This window comes from Filicampus tigris, chromosome 6 (assembly GCF_054856515.1).
Source record: "Filicampus tigris isolate MCC_2025a chromosome 6, RoL_Ftig_1.0, whole genome shotgun sequence".
Classification (NCBI taxonomy): domain Eukaryota; kingdom Metazoa; phylum Chordata; class Actinopteri; order Syngnathiformes; family Syngnathidae; genus Filicampus; species Filicampus tigris.
Genome location: NC_141222.1, coordinates 17,773,276 through 17,797,265, shown reverse-complemented (window position 1 = coordinate 17,797,265; position 23,990 = coordinate 17,773,276). Strand labels below are relative to the sequence as shown.

At 41.5% G+C, this 23,990-nt stretch overlaps 1 protein-coding gene across 10 annotated transcripts in view; it reads right to left on the bottom strand.

The window, feature by feature from the left end:
* Window positions 1-23,990, bottom strand: part of inpp4b (inositol polyphosphate-4-phosphatase type II B) — a 191,256-nt gene that overhangs the window by 58,922 nt on the left and 108,344 nt on the right. For all 10 annotated transcript variants that reach the window (XM_086032471.1, XM_086032469.1, XM_086032472.1 and 7 more), the window contains one exon: window positions 877-982. In XM_086032471.1, the coding sequence (XP_085888597.1) occupies window positions 877-982 (106 nt within the window). The remainder of the gene's footprint in view (window positions 1-876; window positions 983-23,990) is intronic.

The following is a 23,990-nucleotide window of genomic DNA, read 5'->3' as shown; positions in this document are numbered from 1 at the left end:
GATTTGAGATGTATTATGGGCTCCCATTTCCCCGGGCAGCCTTCCGGAAACTTTTCAGGCCACGCACTCCCGTTCAACGTGGCACACCTGCTCTCTTTTGCATAAAAATGCATTTGCGTGTGTAAATTACAATTATGATTGAAAACACTGCATCGAAGTTTGACTAAATTGATAAAAAAGTGACGCAATAGGTAGTTGCAACCCGCGGGCGAGCACACTTCATCTTGGGAACACCTGTCCTACAATCACCTTCCTTTGAAAATTGAAAATAAAATACTTGGGTCCAACTGATTATTTGTCCCCCCCCCCCCCCTTTTTTTTAATCTTGCACTTGAGAAATACTCCATATACACAGTATAAAAAAAAAACAATACTAAAACTAAAAAAAAAAAGCTAGTAAAAATGTACATACCTACTGTTAAATCTAATTAAAATTGACTGAATTTAAATAAAACTCAAAACATAATAGAAACGGAAATGGAACTGAAAAATCCAAAACCGTTATAGCTCTGTTTTCAACTAGTGACGATTACACACATCCTGAATGAAAATTCCAACTGTTCAAAATTTAATTACGACAAGTCTGAAAGATGTTGACGAAATCTCCAATGTTCATTCTGTGTAGTCAAACTTACCTTTTAAATGTTAAGGAGACACACTAACATGAATCTATGCGGTAAAATGATCACTTCAAACCTTCCAGGCAAAGGTTTTGCTTCAATATATTTTGTAAAAGAATGATTCAAGTTGATTCATTATTTCGGCGCTACTGTCATTATACGTTCAATTCTACGCACCCCATGGAGAGCGCTTGAGCACCACCCAGGGATACACACATCACATTTTGAAAATCCCTTCTCCTTTTTGTCCCCTTACCTTCTGGGACGGTACGTCGCTGGTGATGTGCTCCGCTTCTTCCATCTCACCCATTTTCAGTCGATTCACCACCACTGTTCCGGCTGCGCACCCACCATCAGATGACCTGAACGGGACAGACAAAGAAGAGATAGTGAGTAAGAAATGAAGAAGTAAGCAAATAAACAGTACATTGACAAATATTTTCAAAAGGCTGTTTCAAAAATATATTGAAATTATTCTGAAAGAAAATCTTCCCACTCCATGTAACATCCACGTGTTCTGATACCTTTTGCCAAGGGGGGTTGAGACATTATTAATTAAGACTCTGAAGAGTTGGCATTCTGCTTATGCCTCCGTAGGGAAGCTAATGGGGCTCAGGCAAGGGTGTGCTCCATATACCGCTCTAAATTGCCGTCTAATAACCCCGGTGATGCGCTCTGATGGACACCAAATTGATACCACAGATTTCACACCGCGACGCCCTCTTTCCTGTTCGATTAAGTCGCTGATAGAAAATCTATGGTATTGGCTCAAAGTCCAACGCTGCGGAATAAAGAAAAATGATCCCCAGGTGTTACACGGGCAACAGGGAGCATTGTTAATGTGCTCAGTTACGCTCCAGCCGGAGGAAATATCGGGTGCCAGCCGGTGATCAGGCAAGCCAAGTGCAGGGGTACGTGAGGGGAGGCTTAGGGGAGGGTGGTGACGGGAGACAAGAAAAGGAAAAGGATGGCGATGGAGTCGAATTAGAGATGCTCTCACGGATAATCCATCTTGGCTGGCCAGAGGGAAAAATCGGATCACACCCGAGAGACAAGAGCAGACAAGACGATGAGGTGAGGGACTTTGGGGGTGGTTGGGACATTCAGATGGTGAGGGAGGCGTGAGTCTTTACCAAAAGGTCCATATTAGGTTTGGTGAAGAAGACTCTAAATTTAGTCTTCAACATGATGGAAATCCATATGTGAAGTACACGGAATATGCTCAATTATACTCCGATAAAAGGTTATTCGATACACGGGGTTCGACTCAGTCGGGTAACGATTTGATTCGATATAGCATGGCTCTACTACAACCCATTCTGACTCGAATCCGAAAAATTCAGATTAGGCATTTATTTTTAATGGTCAATTTAAATTTTCAATTCACCACCGATTCATGCAAAGCCCGTATATACACACATATACTGTATGTATGTATGTATGTATGTATGTATGTATGTATGTATGTATGTATGTATGTATATATATATATATATATATATATATATATATATATATATATATATATATATATATATATATATATATATACACACACACACACACACACACACACACATACAAACTGTATGGTTGGTCTAGCCTGTTTTCATGATGTTCAAGGAAATGCACACATTGGGTTTGTTTATTGTTTATTTAAAAAAAAAAAAGCCTACATTATGTTGTTTGAAGACAACCTGAGAATTATAGATTTTTTTAGAAAACTTGTATGCTATTGTTTATTGTGCCTGCAAGTCGTAGAGCCACAGAAGCCTTTGTTGGATCCTCATATCATTGCGGTCCAACCACCAGACCCCCACCCCCCACCCCCCCAAACAGCAGATAGAAAAAACACAGCCTTCTTTATAAATCCAATCAGTGTGGCCTCGTCAGACACCTGTCACAATGTTTACTCTAACATCCCCCCTCTTCCCAGTTGCTCATCATCTCGCTGGCCCTCGCAAAACTTGAGACGCCAAAAGTCACCCTGACTTTGAGCAAACGCCGTCATGCGCATCACTGAGGGAATCCAGATTAACATGTATCCCATTCCATGATAGCATATCTGGGGGAGGTGGTGACATTCCGCTCCCTCCCAGCTGCTCCCGCCCTCCCCCCCCTTTTTTTTTTAAAGACATCTCAATCTTCTAATGCAACTTCCACAGGCTTGTTTTTGAGTCAGAGCCAAACATCAAGTCAACACCTGGTGGCGGGAGGTACTTGGACGTGAGGAAATTAAATCGTTCCAGTTGGCCAACATGATTTGATTTAGCGCTGTTTTAATGCGACACTGTAAAAGAAAGTTATATAAAAAGGTGTAGACGCATTAATTTCCTCACAGACTATGGTGGCACGCCCTTCCTGGGGGAATAGAATGTGCGTAAAGGTTGTAATAAATGTCCACTTCGCCCCCTCCCTCCTGGGCAGTTTTTTTTTTTTTTGGCCCACAATCTGTTTCATGGCAGCACTTCATTACACACCTTTGTGAAAGCGACAGATACAATGTTGTTCAGATGGATGACTCTGGGATGTTGGCACTGCCGGCGGACAAATATTTATTAGGGAAAGGGCTTTAGTGTAACAGCGTTAAGCTGCGAGCAGCGATGAAGGGGCCATCGCTCACGCTTAGTGAATCCTGGAAGTGATCGTCAAACTATGTCGATACCTGCTTATGATTGGGGCATATGTTTATATTTCACCCAAAATCGCTGCCTTCCTGTTCAATTGCATGCAGGGGTCCTTGAAACTTTTTCATACGTCTCGCTATGATAGACACGTCCGCCCAATTTTGTTTCGATGGGTCAAACTGATGTTGACGCTATTTTTCTGCGAACTTCCCAGGCCTCTTTTTCAGGGTGAAAATGATCATAAAACTTTGAGGCAATGCTCCGCCCCCATTAGATGACATAGGCACAAAAAGCTAGGATAACTAGGATACCTGCTTGCAATTTGAGGATCATTTAAGTGAATTCCCTAGTAGGAATTTGTCAAAGTACAATCTCTGGAGTTTGCCCAAATTTTGGGCCTTGGTCCTTTTTTGTAAGTCCTGTTAGGATAGACATGTCCACCCAATTTTGTGTTGATGGGGTTAGGTTAGGCCTCTTTGGCACATAAATTCATAATAGTAAGGCTGAGCAAAATTACCTACAAAATGAAATTTCCATTTATTTTCGCAAAAAAAAAAAGCAAAAAGTCAATTTCTGAACATGGCATTCCACCAACTCGATTGGATGTCTCTGTTTTAGATGCTGAAATAAGTTGGTTGCGCTGCTGCCTTTTGTTGCAATGCGCTTTGAACTTGGCGGAATGCAGACACTTGTTCCATGTCTGTCACCACAAACACAAACCATTTCCAAACCACTGATGACACAACTCCTTTCTTGGAAACGAACATTTTGCTCCCTTTAGCCGTAGCCATGCTGCACTACTCTAAAGAGTATGTAGCTCTGTGACCGAAACAACGGGAAGGGCGGAAGCTACGGAGGCCAATGGGGGCGAAAAGCGACACATTAAAAGGGTAAATGACTCAAATTTCGTATTTTTGTAACTGTACGCAACAAAATAAACATCGAATTCATCCAAAAAATAAAAAATAAAATAAAAATAAAAAATAAAAATCGATATAAAATCCAATGAGACGATGGCTGAATGGTTTCCAAGTACTTTTTTTTTTTTTTTTAAAGTTAAAAAAATCAGTGACAAGTTGCTGTTTTCTTATTTGTGATCACACATTGACTTTTCAATGTCAACATTTGTTTTCACTTTCATTTCAAAATAGCCTTGACATATCCTTTTGCTTGGACTTTGATTAGATGTTTCTGGGACTACAACATATCACTTTTCATGCAAGCGTTCAGCCTGACTCTTGGTTCTATTGTGAAATACCAGCTCATAAATTGTTGAATAATTAAATTTCACCTTTACAAAAGAGGGGAAATGAATGGAAGACTGAGAGTGTGTCAGAGGCAGTCGGAATTAGAATGAGCCAAGGTCGAACAATTCTAAACATGATCGTCAATGTGTTTAAATGTTCGGGATGCATGATAATGCAAATGACAAAAAATAGGTGCCAACTAGCAAACACCACAGGTCCCTCTGCTCGGTTACTGATCGACTTGGCCCCAGTGCAAGTAGCACAAAGAGTAGTGCAAACATTTTTTTTTTCATCTTGCAGAAAAATAATTGTACAGGCTTAGTGACCAAGGGTATATGCAAAATCTATCTTTTTTCTTCAAAATATTTCAAATACAGACTACAGCAAAACAATTGCTGTTCACACATACCTACATTATTAGGGAATATGGAAAAAGTCACAAAATATGTCACTTTCCAAAGGATGGCCCATGCACCAACCCTCTACAAAGTCTGGCATTAATTGAGTTTGCCAACAAACAAATGAATGGAGGGACTGACTGTCAGATTAAGTGTTTTTTTTGTTGTTTTTTTTATGACAACGACAATGAAGAACAGCAAAAAGCTTCATGTACAGACAACAAAAAAAGATCCATAATCACACAGAAAATGTCCACTCTACAAACCCAAAGTCTAACTAACAATCTGATTTATTTGGCTGAATGATTTGTACTGCTATAACATTTGCGGTGATACTAGCAAAACGTCTTGCGTGCTTGGTTGAGTTTCAAAAGTTTGTGAACGGTTGAGAAAAGTGCGTAACGAAACAAAACGTAATGTAACGAGACATAACGTAACAATCCGACGTAACACATCTGAGAAACGTAACAATGCAGCAAATAACATGAAGTAACATAACGTAACGTAGCACTATGCAATGTAACGTAATACACTGGAACACACCATCATGTAATACAACACAACACAACGGAACCAAACACATGAACAGCGTAACAAACTAATGTACCGTTACATAACACAGCACAATGCACCATAATGTAATGTAACATAACACGAGGTAACGTAACGCTCCATGAGTCAGCGTAACGTAACGCAATGCACCGTCGTAGCGCGTCACATGGTAACTTGGCGTACCAGGACTGAACGCAAGGTGACAAAATGCTCCTATGAAAGTGAATTGCATCTCTTTACATGCGTCCCATGACTGACTAGCAACCAGTCATCGCAACTCTACAGTCACCCAGGACGGACACTCGCATTCCCCGTGTCTGTGAACGGGATAAGCGGTAGATCACGGACGGTTGCTGCGGCTTTCAGGCTCTGGCGGAAGTGCACGAAAAGATGACACACGGAAATGAGGAGCAAAACAACATCAGCTGTTTACAACCCGCAATAAGCTATCTGAGGATAACGTTGAAAAAGCCCTTGACAATAAATAACGCCCAAGGAAAGGGAGTGTCCGGGGAGGATGAGAATAAACAGCTTGCCGGGATGCAGCACAGACGGAATACTGGAGCAGCGCAGTCTAACACCGGAGGGGTGTACGATGGGATTCTTGACCCATATAACGCTGCGTGCGTGGGCTAAATATAGCGACGGATGGCTTTCACTGAGGACAGATGCGGGGCGCGTCGTAATGTGGCATGCCAGCTTTCGGCTCGACACTCTATCGGGATGACCGACGTATATGACTCAGCAGTGACGAAGCGCTTTGCTGATAAAAGGGGTGACTGAGGCTCAGATCAAAGTGTTGGCCCAAAATCAACAGGGTGCTCATGTTGACCACAGAAAAACTGTCCTGATCCGTGTTTTGTTAATTTTCTGTTTGAACATGACATTTGTAGGGATCTGGTTCACGTTTTTTTTCTCGTTTCAACTCTGTCTGCTTGTTGTGTCTTTGTATCCACCTGTTTTCATCAGCCCTGCTCCCATTCGGTCAACCAATCAGCTCTCTCCACCCGCTTGTGTCTTGTTCCAGTGGGGTAACAAAAAAATTCCCCCAAATTTTGCAGCACATCTGAACAAAAACGAAACAATGATTCCCTTCTCTTGACTTTAGCAAGTAAAGCTGAGAGGCCTTTGCAATGATCCATCAAGACATTTGGATTCGATCCAAGACAAAGTGGGCAAGCAAGCCGTTTCAGGGGCTCTCGCGAATTAAACGCGCGATGTTTCCCGATGTTAACGCCCCAATTAGAGCCTAGCTTTAGACCGGCGCTACGAGCTAAGTGCCGATCAATGACAATCCAATGAGACCATGGCTGGCGACCTTCAGTGCCTCACATCCTCAACACTTAAAGGCTACGTGGAGTTAAACCGAGCTAGCGATGCAACAAAATGAAAATGGGACGTATGTTACATTTACAGAGATGAGTGACTTTTAAGTGTAGTGAGCAGGGAGAGTAAACGTTGCAGCTAATGAGCCACGGAGAACGCCTAATTATTTATACACATAAAAAAACACAGGCTGATATGATCCGTGTTAAACAGATGCTTTCGGTGCTGTAATTGCTCCCGAAAAAAGGAAGCCAGCAGCGCAAACACTGTCGCTAACGAGCTAAGTGAAACGCAGGAGGCAAATGTTAGCGCGCCAAGGGTTGAGTGTGACAGCTGGCAAATATGAAGAGGAGTCCGAATGAGACACCGTCGTGATCGAGACAATTTAGTGGCGTCAACACATCTAATGTAAATGTTTTTGAAAACATCGAAAGTCGATTTATAGTCATCAACACTTATGGGGTACCTCAAGGGTCTGTAATAGGCTCTAAAATATTCACATTATTGATATATGCAATGTTTCTAAAATATTTAAATATTCATTTGCGTCAACAATTCTAATGTACATGTTTTTCTAAGAGGCAAATTCCATTATGAGTCAGCGATTAAACTAATTTAGTCAGTCCACCGCCCTAACACTCAAACCTACCGTTCTATTTTTGTAAACGATTTAGACTTTGATTTAAGGGCATGCGTTGTCATAAACAAACAAACAATATACTTTTTACGAGTTCAACAGTCTCGTTAGGCCCAAAGGTTAATCAAGAGATTAACCTTTGGGCCTATTACTAATTAAATAAACAAGGTTGGTCATCACGGCGGAAGTAGAGTCTTGAGAAGCAAGTAGAAAGTTTGTATTTTAATAAATACAATTTAGTTTTCCATGAAGCCATCGCATCGCTGCATGCACATTTGGTCAATTTGATTTTTTTTCCACATATCAGCACAATTGGTAACTCCACAGTAGGGTCTGTTATTTTTTCTGAATTATTTAGCAGTCTATAGTGTTGCCATGTTAACAGCTCAAAAGGCTTCCTAAGAAGTGATAGCTTCTGAGATGCGATGATTCTTTCAAAGACCATTTCATCTTCAAATAACCTAACGTACACGTTTCCCTAAACATCAAAGACAATTCGATGGGCCTAATGCAGGGATGGGCAATACGGGCCCTCGATGGCCGGTATCCAGCATTTTTTTCTATGCCACCCTGGTGCAACCCACCTGATTCAAATGATCAGGATCATTATCCGGCTTCTGCAGACCTTGGTGAATTATATGATCATTTGAATCAGGTGTGTTCCAGCAGGGAGAGTTGGAAAACAGGCAGGATAATGGCCCTCGAGGGCCGGAATGGCCCACCCCTGGCCTAATGTGTGTGTTTTTGTTCACATTCCAAGCAATTTGTAGCCTTTAGCAAACCTAATATACATGTCTTTGTGAACATCAGAGGCAATTTTATCTGGAGCACTTCGGAGCTGTCTAAGAAATGTCTTCCAGGAGCGCACACAAAAGAGTCATTCATCATACCTGCAAAGCGTCTTTTGTTGAGCTTGTTGCCGAAAAAGAAGTGCCACTACCACGTGTTTTGACTTCATAAAAAAGCAACACAACATCCAAGCAAATGACTTTTTATCGACTAACATTTCCGAGGACTGAGCATCTTGATAAAGGGTTTTAATATGTGCTCGTGCTTTACAAGCGTCCGCCTGCATTTCGCTTGTTGTTGTGCTTTTGCTTTTATTGTACACGGGAGGGACAGGATAACATTGCAACAAAGTCTGCGATCCGACGAGTTGCTGTTCTTTTTATTGAGTTGCTCACTCATTAGCATACACTCACACACCGCTAATCCCATTAATCTAGGAACAACCGCTCCGCCATCCTTACAGATAGACTATTGATTCACCTAAACTGAGACAATAGCATCACCTTTGTAACAGTGTGAGTATTAGAGAGGAAAAGCTGTGGGGGTGTAGTGGTAAACTAGGAAACACAAAAGGCGCTAGTTGGATTCTCAGCAGCACCACGAGGAGAATACAGAGCAAACACTTGAAGTTTTTTTTTTTTTAAGATGAATTTCCTAACGTTGGATCTAATTAATGCTCACTCCCCACTTGCATTACCGAGTTTTTTCCATATGGATTTTTAGACCCGCGATTTGGTTCATAATGTTAATAGACATTTGAAATTGCATATTATATTGAGCAAATTCCATTTGGTGGACTTTGTCCTTGTAACGTGAAATGTTAAAACATAACACACACTATGGACACAAATGCCAGGCTTTTGTGATATAAACAAATATGCCCAAGCAACAAATATATATATTTTTTAATTCTTTTTCCACCATGAATGTATCTGTATAACAAAAATAAAAAAAATAAAAATCTTTGAGAGCGGACGTACTGTAAATAACTGATAATGTGGCTGCACATCTTATATCTGAGTTGTGTGGCTTCAGAATGAACCAATCACAAATGTCAAGGGCCTCTCCCCAAATAAAGTCATTCTAGTAACATTCTCCGGATCGACTATACGTGATAGGAATATGTCTGCTAGCCTAACATATCTTCATTCATGTGCTCCTTCTTGTCAAACAATGGATTCAAATGCATGCAAGTGAAAAACAATTGAAGCCAGTCTCAGTGAATCACACCTCTTTGGAATTTCCATGTTTACTGTATTCAGAGTTGATGCAAGGTGGGTGTGTCAGAATTCTGCAAGGGAGAATACGTGCAGATGAAAAATGTGCAAGCCCAGGCACATAAGAAAGACCGTAGTCGCAAATAATAAAAGATAAAAAAGAATATAGCCCATAGTTCACAAAATGCTGGTTGGGAGACAGGGAACATAACGATTAGCGCGAAAAGCTAACATAGCTATCTACATATTTATTCTGCTTGCCATGCAGGTTTGTGTACGCTTGAAGGGGATTGTGTGTGTGTGTGTGTGTGTGTGTCATGTTGTGTTGACTTTGGTTTCCAGTTAAGTGATTTTGTACTCCGTTGACACTAAAAGGTGAATCAAGTGAACGAGAATAATGTGAGAATTCAGTAAAAGAAACACACACACACACACACACACACACACACACACACACACACACACACACACACACACACACACAACATAACATACTGCATGGATCTGTGCTAACACACTCGGCAGGTCCCCTAATCTGCAGGGACGCTGTGGGAATGAAAGTGGAAAAAGAAAGGCGGTGGTGCCGACAAAGCTGTTAAGGTGAAAAATCACAAAGAGCAGGCATCAAAATCACAACGGTGAGCTTGAATACCAAAACAGCCTTTTATGTTTTCAGTGCAGTCCAGCTTGACAGCATGGCTGACGAAATAAAAAGAAAACATAGCCGAGTCACCATCACTAATATAATATAATGCGGTGTCAAATATGCAAACATTTTCATTCATCGCAAATAATCATAATTCAGCAAGCCAGTCGCCGGCTAGCATGAAGCTAACGTAGCTGTCTACATTTTAATGCACTGCACCATCAAATGTTAGAACAAAGTCCTTTGGTTGGCACTAGCTCTGGTTGTTCCTGCTTCTCTCCTGATGCAGCTTGACTTAATGACATTGCGCTGGTATGCATATTCTTTGCCATCGTGTCATGTCATGTCAGTTTGTACTAGCCTGCTATTTACGTTAGTATGCTAGCAAATACTCCATAGATGACGCTGACTGATGTCTCAATTTGGAGACAAAAAACACTGTAAATGCTCGTTATTGCAGCCCTTTTATTTGTCACCTTGAAACCTTTTCACCCTTGAAGAAGAAGAAGAAGAAGGTGCTAGCCACTTAAAAAGCCTGGCCTGTATCAGACGCGGCGTAAAGATGTGTGGCGGACATGTTGATCCAGGGGCCATGTGTGATAAAAGCGGGTGCCTGCCTTTTGTAGATGATTTAATGCGTATTTGGACGCCGACAACGGTGCAGTGCAGAGGTGTGGGTCTTTTTATAATGCGCGGCAGCCTCAACGCTTTGACAAGTGACAAACGCGCGCACAATGAGGAGGAGTAAGGCAGTCCTGCTCTGCGAGAGAATCGTGCCGAGAAATTGAAATTTAGCTCAAACGGGATGAAGGCGAAGAATGATTAACCTCTCAAGTTGTTTCTGAATGTAAAAAAAAACAACCAAAAAACGTGTACAGTGCATAGGGTAGAACACATGGATTCTTCCCCATTTCTCAACCAATTCAAACCATTTAAGTGTCAAAATATTCAGCTCATTCGGGATTTTTAATGATTCCACATTTTCCAAGACCAAATTATCAAATGAATGCAGAAATGTTACACTTTTGACCTACTTCTTCCACAATTATTAACCGATTCTAACTAGTCCAGGCTAAAATAGTGTGGCGACCGTGTGTGTTGTTTACGGGTTTTGTGATTTCCTCTCGTCTGGGGGGACCGTGAAGGCAGCAGGAGGTTGGACATGGGAGAGCGGGAGGAAAACTCTTAGCGTGTTGTCGTTGCTATCATTTTTGGTGTAGTTACGGCCATCAGTAACCTTCCTGTTACTCATTACAAGAGTTGTTGGTAGCTCACCGCTTGCCCTGATTCTCTGCAATGTTACAATATCCAACGCATTTAGGATATCCAGGTAATTATTTTTACATGCCTACCTCAATCCCCTCATTCAGAATTGAACCACAGTTCCACATATTCCGTGAAAAATAGCCCGGAAGCATTTTATGAATTCAACCCAATCGTTCAACTATACCAACTTAAATATTCTGCTCATTCGTGACCTATGGGAAAGTAACTAGGTCCCGACCGACATGGATTTGTTGTGGCCAATGCCAATATTTATTAAAAAAAATATTTAATATGATAAATAAATAAAATAACTTATTTTATTTATTTTTATTAACAATAAAAATTGGAATTACAGGCAGAACACCGGACTTATTTACAATACTAGGGTTAGGGTTCGTATTTAACTTCATGACTTCCGTAATAATTGGGCTATTTTTGCCAAATTTTCTTTTGAGGGGGGATTGTTTGAATATCTTTTTCTTTGTCCTATGTTGTAATGTGTTAAGGTGTAAGTAAACAAAAATTGGCAGATTTTTGCAGATTTTAACAGCATTACTACCCGCCGATTAAAGTCAGCTGGCTGATTAATCGGTAGGGCCGTATTCGAAAGTATTTTCACATTTCAAATATTCCCACATTTTTCAGTGGTTCACATTTCCCGTGGCAACATTCCCATGTTGATGGCGGAATTTCCAAAGTCAGCGGTATTACCCACCGAGCCATCCAGCTAACATTTCCTAAGCAGGTTACATTAAATTTACTTTCACTTGAGTACACACGCATACACAAAACTGTATCCAAAATGGTGACTACCTCCATCTCTTCAGCCTGCCCAAATCCAATCTTCAAATCAATGCGTTGGGTCAAAATTATTAACCCAAACTTGGGTTAAAGTAACCCAATCAGCTAAAAATCCACATCTACCCAGCGAGTAGGTTAGGATAACAATGCAGAATTTTATAGCGTGTAAAGGTCCACTTTGTAATTAACGCCTTACTTCTAATATTCACCCGGTACTCTCCACAGCCGCAGTCCACTTTTTAAGGAAACATGGTTACTAACTAAGTGCCCAACCAACAACTACACCATAAATAAAAAAACACACCTCTCACCTTATGATGTTGGCAAGTTGGCGGGGGTAATTACAGCATCATAAAGTGCTGCACTATGATGCGGCTTGGCCCAAACATCAGATAAGAAGCCGGCCAAGTCTCGGGCCGAGTCTGCCCGAGGGGACCTCCTCTCTGTCACTCGCAGGAACACGATAAGAAAGGTCAGCCGTAGCTGCATGCGCCTTTTGAAAATCGGGTTACAGATGGCGGGGTGTGGAGCTTCCTCTCTCTGCCTTTTAACGTCTTGGCTGTTATCACTACAGACAAGGAGGCTCATCAGCATTCTGCATAGGCTTCTTCTGGATGTCTTACGGGAAAAATACAACCTGCTATAGGAAGAGTGACTTTATGCAAATAGTGTTGTGTACATGGTGATAACAATGGCAGCAGTATTTTCTCCCTGCCAAAAGGCGACAGTAGATTTCCTGAAGGTACAATTTTCGCCAATTTTTGCCAGCTCGACGACCAAGTTACCAACTGATTAGGTGTAAGACATTTATCACATTCATACATTTGCATTTGTCTAACTAACACATAGCAAAAAAAACAAAAAAAAACAACAAAGAAAGCCAATGACCAAATACATACGAAACAACAAAGAAGTCAGGGAAAATGTAACTTAATAACTAAGGTTATGATTCTTAAGTCTATAATTGACTCGCTAACTGACTGATTATCTAACAAAAGCAAAGTGTTTCTGGAATTATTCCACATCCAATTGTAACCGAGCAAGTAACTGACTGAATTGTGCACAGCAAAAATAAAATCTAGTGCTGTAACAGGAACTTGATAATCGTGGCACTGGGTTTTTTCCGTAGATTCACTGGCGGTACAATCTACACCAAACTTGGTCAGCAGGAATCCTAAATTACAACAATATATCATGTATTGAATTGCCATAATGGCAACATATGCATATGAATAAATAATGCTAAAAGTTTTAGCCAAGAACACAAAGCCAGCTAACCAGACCTTGGCAAGAGCTGCAGCGATAGGGAAATGGAAATGGGGGAAGTAAAAACATGACATAATAATACCCCAAACTGAGTCATTATGGTGCGATGAGTCACGGTGCGCTTAATAATATGCATGAAGGTGCAGCATTCTGGAATCAAGACACAATAACAAACGTTGGAACAGCACTCTGTGGTGTGCAGAACTGCCCTAAAACCAGGAGAATTCAAGAAATTTGGCTCAGATTGTACAACTTTGCCAATAACCAGCCTTGTGAATATGTTAGAATGTAGCCATTACATACAAAAAGTGTGCAACCAACAAACAAACAAACAAACAAACAAACAACACAACTAACTAAATAGGGAGAGGGAATTTATTGATGCAATGCATTCATCTACATACCAAACTACCTTATTCATCTTAGACCCAACTGACTAATCCAAAATCCAACATACTCACTCATCGTAGTGCCAACTAACTAACACAGGATAGGACATTTATTGAGACATTCATACAAATGCATTCATCTACATATGCATACAACTACCTAACTAATTTACGCATCTTGGACCTAATTGACTAATCCAAGACCTAACTCGCTCGCTCACTGAATCAGTCACCTTAGAACTAACTAACTAACTAATTAACTAGTATTTATTTGGCAATTTGTACACATGCACTAACTAACTAACTTCAATATCTCAATGTTTTATGTGTACCGGACTGTTTATTCATTCCCCCACGGTGACTGTGATACAATGACATTTTAAGCATTTCAATTACTACAGTATAATCACAATACAATTATAATTACAGTTACATATACGTAAATAAAACATCGAATGATCTGATCAGCTAACCATATAAAAGACACCAGTGGCTATGGAGGATGATGTAATGCTTTTGGAGGTGTCGCCGGCTTGAAGCAGCTCAGAGCGACTGCCAGCTTTTCACCTGATTGCAAAATCCCTTCAGTCACACAAGTGTTTACTCGCCGCACACTCTGTAACACAAACACAATTTATACGCTCTAAATAGAGGATATACATCAGGAGCCCCTGTGGAAATAGGACGCACACGGTGACTTTCTAGTGCATAATCATAACATATTACCAAATTAAAACCAAAATGTTTTGGTCTAATCTTGTATCTTATTACTGTATGTTTGTTTACCAGTCCTAGAGAGGACATTGGGTCTAATGTCTTATTGTGTTTCACAGAGTTAATGAGACATATTTTACTCCCAAAAATATTTTTATTGTGCCTGCTCTGGTCTCTTCCACTGGGAAATGGTTAATTTAATTGGCTGTATTCTGTGATCCCCGCTGCTACATCTTGCTGTTTGTTCCATAATTACAACAAGAGCGACGCAGAGAGTGCAGATCGTGTTTGTCATTTAAAATCTTACCCTTAGTTGAGGTAATAAGCACAGTACTGTAGTCTTTTTACAGAACAATGTGAATTGCGCTAAACTGCATCGACACAAAGGGTCGTTTGCCGACGACCAGGAAATTTCCCACTATTGGAGGTCATATCAAAGCCGTAACCGAGGTGGCACAGTGACTGTAAGGGGAATTTTGTAATGCAGGGGACAGGGTTGTCAAGTTTGTTACATGATGATTAAAGTTAAGTAAAAGACGGCATTTGGGAATACGAATGGGCGTTTAGGTTAATTATTTTTGACCCAGCAGATTGAGTTGAATATTGGATTTCGGATTGCAACGATGTGGAGTCCCGCAGGGATCCGGACTAGGACCCCTATTGTTTAGCATCTACATGCTTCCGCTTGGTGATATTATACGTAAATATAACAGTTTACATTGTTAAGATGACAATACCCAATTATATATGCCGCTCGAGATAACAAGCCCGGCTAATTGCTGTAATATAGAGGCGTGCCTTGCCGAGATTAAACAATTGTCAATGTCTCAATTTTTTGCTTTTTAACTCTGAAAAAAACGAGATGTTGATTATTGGCCCTGCTCGTCATCGGCACCTAATTAAGAACAACACTCTGAGGCTCGATAAATTTACTATTACCCAAAGTGATTCAACAAAAAATCTTGGTGTTATAGTCGACCCAACTCTGTCTTTTCAAATGCACATTAAGAACATTACTAGAACCGCCTTTTTCCCATCTCCGTAATATTGCTAAAATTCGTCCAATTCTGTCGAATAGTGATGCAGAAATTTTAATCCACATATTTGTTACGTCTCGCCTCCGGTATTGTAAAGTTTTGCTCTCTGGTCTTCCCATGTCTAGTATTGTTGTCTGACAACTATTTTGTACGTCACAGCAGATGCTGGCTCTGACTTGATGTAATGATGTGTTTGCGGGATGCCTTGTCTGAGCTGTGTGAAAGCGCACTTAGTTGGCAATGGCACTCTCCTGTCTTCCTTTAATTCTGAGTAAAAGGCAAAAGCAAATCCATAAATGCCAGATTAGTGCCTTATATTTCAGTTCGAGCAATCCTTTCCGTAATAGTTCTTGGTATTGTGTACATACAGTAAGTGCTCTGCTCTCCGGCAAGTGTTGCCGCAAATTTATGATCATGTTTGCCCTTTAAATGCTCTGTTCAACTTCAACAATGTGGAGCTGCAATATCGGGTTAAAGGCTCAAGCGCTAATAAAAAGAAATGTTGCAACAATGATAAAAAAATAAAAAAATAAATAAAAAATTGCCAAGAGACATAATATTGGTTTTATTACATTGTGCATCTCCTGGGGTTGTTTTTTCTTTTATTGAACTAAAGAGCCGTGACCTGCAATTGAGGCCAACCTTTCTGACACTATGCAAAACATTTTGCTCCAGAATGACTTGATAATCCTGAGATTTCGGAGATTTGAAGATGCAGCCAAAACCACCCTCAGAACAGAGACCAAACTTTCTGACACTGCTTGCCACATTTGACTCCAGAGCACCTTGACGGTCTTGAGATTTCATTATACCAAGCACAGACTCAAGACACCATGTGATAGATGCAGCCCCAGAACATAATACAGACCAATCTTTCTGTCACTAGGCAGCACTTTTCTCTCAAAAATACCTCGATAATCTTGAGATTTCACTGATCCCTGCACAGATTGAAGAGTGCGGGTGCAGAAAAGCAGCCGCAAAACATAACTGATCCTCCGTCACATCTCACAGTAGTCTCCGGGCCATTTTGCTCCCAAATCCCTGAATAGTCGTCAAATTACACTTTACCCTGCACATATTCAAGAAACCATGTGCTGGAGGTGGCACAACAAGACAACTCAAGATCTATGCTCAGTCTGCTCTATGGCTAAGACAAGCACTTAGTTGTGTTCCGGGGCTGCTTTAGTCCATCCAACACAGGCTCTCTTGAATCTGTAAATGGTCCAAAAAAATATCGGTCTTGAACAAAATTGCATTATTATGCTACAATTATTCACTTTAAAAAATGGCATTTGCTATTGCTTTTGCTCCATCAGAATAGCTTGGAAGAAAAAAATAACAGGTGAAGTACGGCTAGCCATGACGTCTGCTAGCCAGAGGCTGAGCCGCACTTTATTTACGGCGTAGACTTGTGGCTACAGCACGAGTCAGATACACTTCCTGACCCTTACTTAATATGTTTCATGTAGGAAAATCTGAACCATTAGAAAGTTCCTAAACAGAGGTGGGCAGAAATTTTACTGGTCCATCATTCGTCATCCGTCAGTGACCAGGGTCCCGTCCGTCATTTGTTAGTCCGTCATTTTTCGGGACGAACTAAATTGTAATCATTAGTCCGGCAGTCAGTCCGTCAGAAGTCCATTGGTCCAGTCGGTCACCGCAATGAAGAAAAAAAAAAAAAAATCTGAAAAACGGGCTGGTGACAGACTAACGGTCCGTCAAGTGACGGTCCGTACGCGGTTGGTGATGATTACGCTGACGGAGGAAAAGCCATTTCCGTCATTTGCAAGTCCGTCATTCGTCAACCGTCAGCAAAACAGGTATCTGTCGGTGACGGACCGGTCCATGAGTCTAACGGAATCCCCACCTCTGTTCGTAAATATTCATAAGTGGCATTGCCAACTACTGGCCTGGCATACATATTGAAACATTTACCGTTACATCTGTTTTTGCAGTCTGTTCATCAGCCACTTGTATTTAGTTTTTTTTTAAAATTAGAATTCTTTTTTGTAAACCTGTAGCTATGACCACGGGCGATTATATGAACACAAATTTACATGGTAATGCAATCGCACAACATGCATCTCAAAAGGAAAGAAGTGGCACTCAGTTGGCCAGAAATAAATGCACATATGGCCTCCTTACTTCCTCCCTCTCGCTCCTTCAATGCTAAATTGCTTCGTTCCCGCACTGTTCTTCTGCATAATCTGTCAGATCCCTCAGGCACCGGGGCTCACCGGCAGCATATGAAAATAACTAACTTGGCCAGTGCTGCACTTATGTGACATCCGAAGGGGAAGAATAGGACATATTACCCCGACAAGCTACATTAATTACCCACTATGAGTGATTACGATTGGGCCAAATGGAACGGGCGCCAGCACCCGTGATGAAGAGCTTTCAAAGAGAACATCCTTATTAAAGCAGGTGTAGGAGATATTGTGGGATCCATTTGGCCGAGTCAATCATTCATTAAGTTCTTCCTAGAGCTTGACTGCTGAACACGCGCCGGGTGCTGCGATGGGGACATATGAGACTGTGCAGGCATTTAATAAATGGAGCCAAATGCCACAATTGTCAAGAGATGAGAGAATAATGACAACAAATTGTGCAAAATGTACAAAGAGGTTCGTCTGAGTGCGTTGTGTCAATTTGCTGAAGAGATTGCATTGCAGTGTTCTTCCATTAGGATGCATCGCAAAGGAGAGCAAGGCAATCTTTCCTTTTGACTCCCAGTCCCAATATGCGCACAGAGGTGGCGAGGTCACGCATAATATCCTGCACATCCCTGTTTAATATCCTCCCAAATTTCAAAGTAGTGTCCGTTTGTGGAAATAAAATGGTCTATAGCTGGGGTGTCACGCATACGGACCGCGGGCCAAAACTGGCCTCTCAGAGGAGTTCAATCCAGCCCGTGGGGATAGAACACATCAATGACAAATTTTCAATAAAATGAATTGTTGTTAATTTTGTCCACAGGAGGGCGCACTGATGACCACTTAAATGACCACTTACTACTTGGCCTTCACTTAAAATTTGACACCTGATATTGATGCACTTGTGAAAACTATGTATCCCTCTTTTTATTTGACTTTTCTCTACTTTGACTGAAATTGATATTCATGTGGTGTCATCATCATCATCATCATCATCATCCATGTAACGTCAGAGGTCCAACTCTGTGTCGTGTAGCCATGGCAGCATCTGGGGTCTAAGTCAAAGAGGCTGGCTTCCGAGGGTGGTCTGTATATGGGGCAAGTGGTGACAATATGGTCGGCTGTCTGTTCAGGGTCGCCGCACTGTCTGACAGGCCCCACTTCTTCAATGATGTTTTAAAGCGACCGACCCCAGTTCGTAGTCGGTTCAGCATGGTCCAGCTCCTCCTATGGCGCCTCCTCCTGGATCCCAGATGTAGTGGTGGATGCGGGAGGGACCTGCAGACCGCCACTCGTGCTTCCAAGCTGCTGCCAGCCAAGCATCTCTGGAGATATCCACAGAGGTGGAATTGAGCATCTCTTGTGCTGCCTTGTTGTAGGGTTGGCAGAATTTGAGTCTGCTTGGAGGCGCTGCTGTGTAGGATGTGCCCGTCATGCATTCGTGCCCTCCTGGCCAGGGCGAGGGTACGGAGGGCAGGGCTAGCCCTGCTAGACCTGGCAGGAAGGACACTGGGGTAGGTTTTAGGCATCCAGTTATTATTCGGAGGGCGCTGTTGATGGCCACGTCAACTTTGTTGGCATGAGGGCTTCTGCACCAGACTGGCGTGCAGTAATCTGCTGCAGAAAAGACCAGCGCTTGGGTCGAAATGCTCCCCAGGTTGCGGATCAGCGCGGCCCTGGGTGTCACTTTGGCCCCGACTTCTTCTAGATGTTGTCTGTTCATGTGGTGTAAAAGCGAGCGGCTCCTTAAATACACAATTAAAAAGTGTGAATGAGCACGACCCCCACGAGGGAAGGGGGTGGGAACAACTCGGACAGTTTAATTAGCGATACTGCTTTGGATTTCGAGTGTGTGCACAGGTCCGTGTTGCCTTTTTAAAATGTTATTGAATCACAGAGTGGCATTCATGCGAGCAGATTACCCAAGTGAACACACTGTACCTATTGCTGCATTACTATTACTTTGACTAACGTTTCAAACTCAGTCTTAGGCAGGGATTCCCAATTTGGGGGGAAGCAAACTCAAAAATAAACTGAAAAATTATGCTTGGATGACTAAACGATGCATTTATTGGGTTATTGTGCAATATTTATAAACAGCTCTTTTTTTAAAGATATATTTAACTATTTTTCATCCATAATGTAGTGAATTTGACTTTCACTACATTGCAAACTCAGTCTAGGCAACAAACTCAAAAGGAAGCAATTTATTGACAAAAACAGGCTGTTTTTTAATGTCGCGTGTGGGGAAGAGGGTGTTTGCCACCTCTGTCTGGATGTTAAAGGTGGCGAGCAGTAGGCGTTACCCGATCAGGATTTTGGAGCCGATCAGCGAGTTCAAAAAATGATAACCAATCACAGATGGGATCAGAAAATGGACCGATTTATCCAAATTATTGAAACAACTTATTTACTGTACAGCCAACCCACACTATTTTGCGGGTGATTGAGATCGGCCTGGCCCACAAAAAACAATAAAACCTACAAATTCTCCCCAAAACGTCGATTAACATTCAATACATAGAAAATGGGGGTGAAGCATACTTCGATGATGAGACAGGCTATAATCAGACGTTTTTAGGGTGTGTGTGCGGGAGAGATGGGTGCACATCTTAAAAAGTCTGCACTTAAACATCACCTGTGTAACTAAATGTGACTACATTGCAAAACCCATCGAAAAATAATTCTTAGGCGATTTAACATGCTGCCTTCTATCAACAGATGTTTTTTTTAGGGTGTGCGCAGAGGAAGGGGGTGCGCCAATCCTGTCGGGATGTTGAAGGGGGTGCGTGGCTGTTTTTCCATCCACGGTGTGATTAATTTGACTTTCGTTTTGGATTAACTCCCCGCCCCACATAATGATAAGCGCAAGTACGCTAACGCTGGATCAGACAGGACATCTTTAGGCTTTTAGCCGCGGCTTACACATAATCAGCCACGGCAGATTCTGTGTAAAGTCGGCCGAGTGAGGATGAACGGGGAGTTATGGGTTCACGATAGCGGGTTAAACTTTTGAGATGTTCAGACCCAACGGGGAGAGGATGAATGAACCGTAGCGAAAGGCGGCAGACGCAGTGGTCTGTGATAATGTGGCCTCGCTGTGACACAAATGCACACACTTCAACTCCAACATTAAAATTCACATTCAAATCAAATGTTAAACTCCGGAAGTGGGTCACGGAGAGCCCTCCGCTTGAGAGATAACAAGAAAACAGTCAGCAAACAGAGAGATAACAGTCAAATCAATGATGTGAGAAACAGAGGGGGTACGACGGTTTCTCCTTTCAAAATCGTGGGAAACCGTGAGAAACCACTCCACATTGAATACATCAGTCCAATCAGATTTATCATACATACATGCTTTCGTCTTATAGGTTAGTCTTATGACAAATTAAAGGCGATTCAACCATGAATTAGTATTAAAGACAGTTTATCTACTTCACTTAGAGCTGTTGGGCCCTATTTTTGTGCCGCGCAGTGAAACTGTGTACATGCTATTTTGCTAGACTAGTGCAGATAGGCGTTTGCGCCGTTGTGGGGGAGAACATAGCCGACTCACGGCCAATCGAAGCGGCTCCCAGCTTATTCCCTTTGAACTCAGCGCAGAGATATGGACGCAGTCCACATGGCGGAAGGACTCACTGGATTCCATACAGGCTCGGCACGTGCAAAGTGGATTTACAGTAAAAGGACTTGCAAGATGATCTGATGATTGATACATTGGAGGGAGAGATTGGCCAACGCTATTGTCATATTTATGAATGAAATATGATCACATGCAGCACACACTTCAGTAGACCTCACAATCTGCCTGCGCCTCGATCAAATCCACCCGAATTGTGTTCCACCAACTGCGCCAAAATTTAGACCTGCTTTTATGTAGTCTATGTAATGTAGTCTACATTTGGTCAGCAAATTGCATGATGCACCGGCGACATGCAATCGAAAACGCCAGAACGACTATTGAGGCGTAGCGCGGCCTACCAAATTCACAAACACTGTAAACTAGACTTACCCCGCCAGGAAAATGAAGATTTGCCCGTTTTTACGCCGAGCGCACAGTCGTCTGGCTACGAAAATAGTGCCTGTTAACTTACAAAAATTCACTGACTTGCAAACAAATCTGTGGCTTTATCACTTCAACTTTTTATGAAAGAATGATATGTAAACATGTGGACTGGACTTAGCTGGGCACTATAGCTGTATTATTCAATAAACAAAATATACATAGATGAAATATAGCGAAAATAAAGCCTACAGACCGACTGAAACAAAGCAGTTTTTTTTTTCCAAATTGTAGCCTTTGCAAATTGAATATTGCATACAACTACATTTCAATATCAATTCATATTCAATTAATTGTTCAGCCCTAATTTAGTGCCATGGAAAACTAAAGCCAGCCACGCACGGAGCACAGTGTACAAGGTTGCGCCTCTTTTTTTTTTATTTTAATGAGTGCCAGTGTTCAGCCACTGGTTATGCGCAGCCACTCAAAATTCACATGAGGGTTTTGAGCTAGCGAAAGCCAGCCGGCTGCCATGCTGCCATACTAATACAGTATATACAGTAGGGCCTGACTGACTCCATTCAGGTTGATACATGCTAAATGTCACAATGGAAAACACAGAACAACATCAATGCATTTAAGTTATGCATCTTATTCATGTATGCTCCGTCAACACTGTGGGCCAGCTTTGCCCTTCCCCTGTGGGTTTCCAAACACACAATAGGATAATACATGCAAAATGCTGGCGAATCTCCGCGTGAAACTCCCCTGAGCCTCCATGAATACGCTGGCAGGGGTGTGAAAAAACAACAACCACAAAAAATAAATAAATAAAAGAATTTATTATCATCCTCCTGAAAGAATGCAACTTCAGACGAGGGCCTGCCCGTCTGTGTCCGCACCGTGGGACTCATTTGCTCCTAAAATGGCCGCTAATGTCTATTTGATGCACACAATTTTGGACATTAGCTGCGCTCCAACCATTTAGACGTGATCACCGCAGAGAGTGAGAGCGGCCTCCTCTCTCTGGACGTCATTTCTCTCCTGTGTGCAAACACAACATGCATTATTGAGAGAGCTCTGCGGCACTGGCGTCTTTGTGTCTCTCATACGCTGCGAGTGAAGGCATCCTGGGATGCGTGGAAGCTGCAGACCATCAGAGGCTGCCTTGACTATTGCATTTTAAAAGCCACGAGTCAATGTGTCTAAAGTAGGGGTGGGCAACGTGTGGCCCGCGGGCTACCATAAGAAAAGTCTACACACCCATATTCAAAGGCCAGGCTTTTAAACCTTTTTCCACTTTTTCCACTAATGTGACAGTAAGCACGACTCAATTGAAAATTAAATAACTCTTCTTGAGAGGGGAATTAAAAAAAATAACAGAGCCAAAGTCATTGCGCAAGGGATGTGGTTTCACTCAGAATTACATATAACCATATTCAAAATCATTTTAAAAATGGGAATCAAGTCAACGCACACCTGCCACCTTTTAATGTGCCTATGATTAACCCTAAATAAAGTTCGGATGTTCTAGTGCTACTTATTTTTTATTTATTTTTTGCTTTCTAGCAGAAGGTGATTTTTTTTTTTTTTAAGTACCGGTAAGTCTTTGGAATTTTGGAATGTGGTTCTAGATCAGCTCCATGTGTTGAATTTCAAATTAGTCGGAATCACCGACGGACGCCCGTTTAAAAGTAGAGGCGGACTGGTCTATAGTATATATTATTTTTTTACCCCCAGAACAAAGGCGAATGGCGGACGATGGAAGGGTACCCTCGCTGCAGATGGATGACGAATAGCGGACGCTCAATTTGTAGTAAAATGCCCAGCTCTGCAAAATAACAAAATTGAAATTGAAAATAAAAACAAAAATGCTCGAAGAAAAATGAAGACTAATTGAAGCTAATTAAAACTAATGTATTTTTTTTATAAAACAAACTATAACTATAGTGAAAATGTCCTTCGTTTTCATCTTTGTCAATTGATTTCATACATTCATGCTTTCAGGGTCAATTCTAAATGTATTTATTTACTATTGTTATTATTATTATTATTGATTTATATAGTATTTATTTTATTTATTGCTGTAGACCCGTATACAAGAAGGAAGGTCAAACAGTTTGAGAATTACAGTTTAATTTATTACACAATACGTAGTGCCCTTTATTTTATCTTGCATTCAGCAAATAATCCATATATTAAAAAAAAGACTGAGACTACTTTCAAGACTACTTGAAAAACTAATATAAACTAACAAACTTGCTCTAAAGACTAATAAAAACTAACTGAATAGACA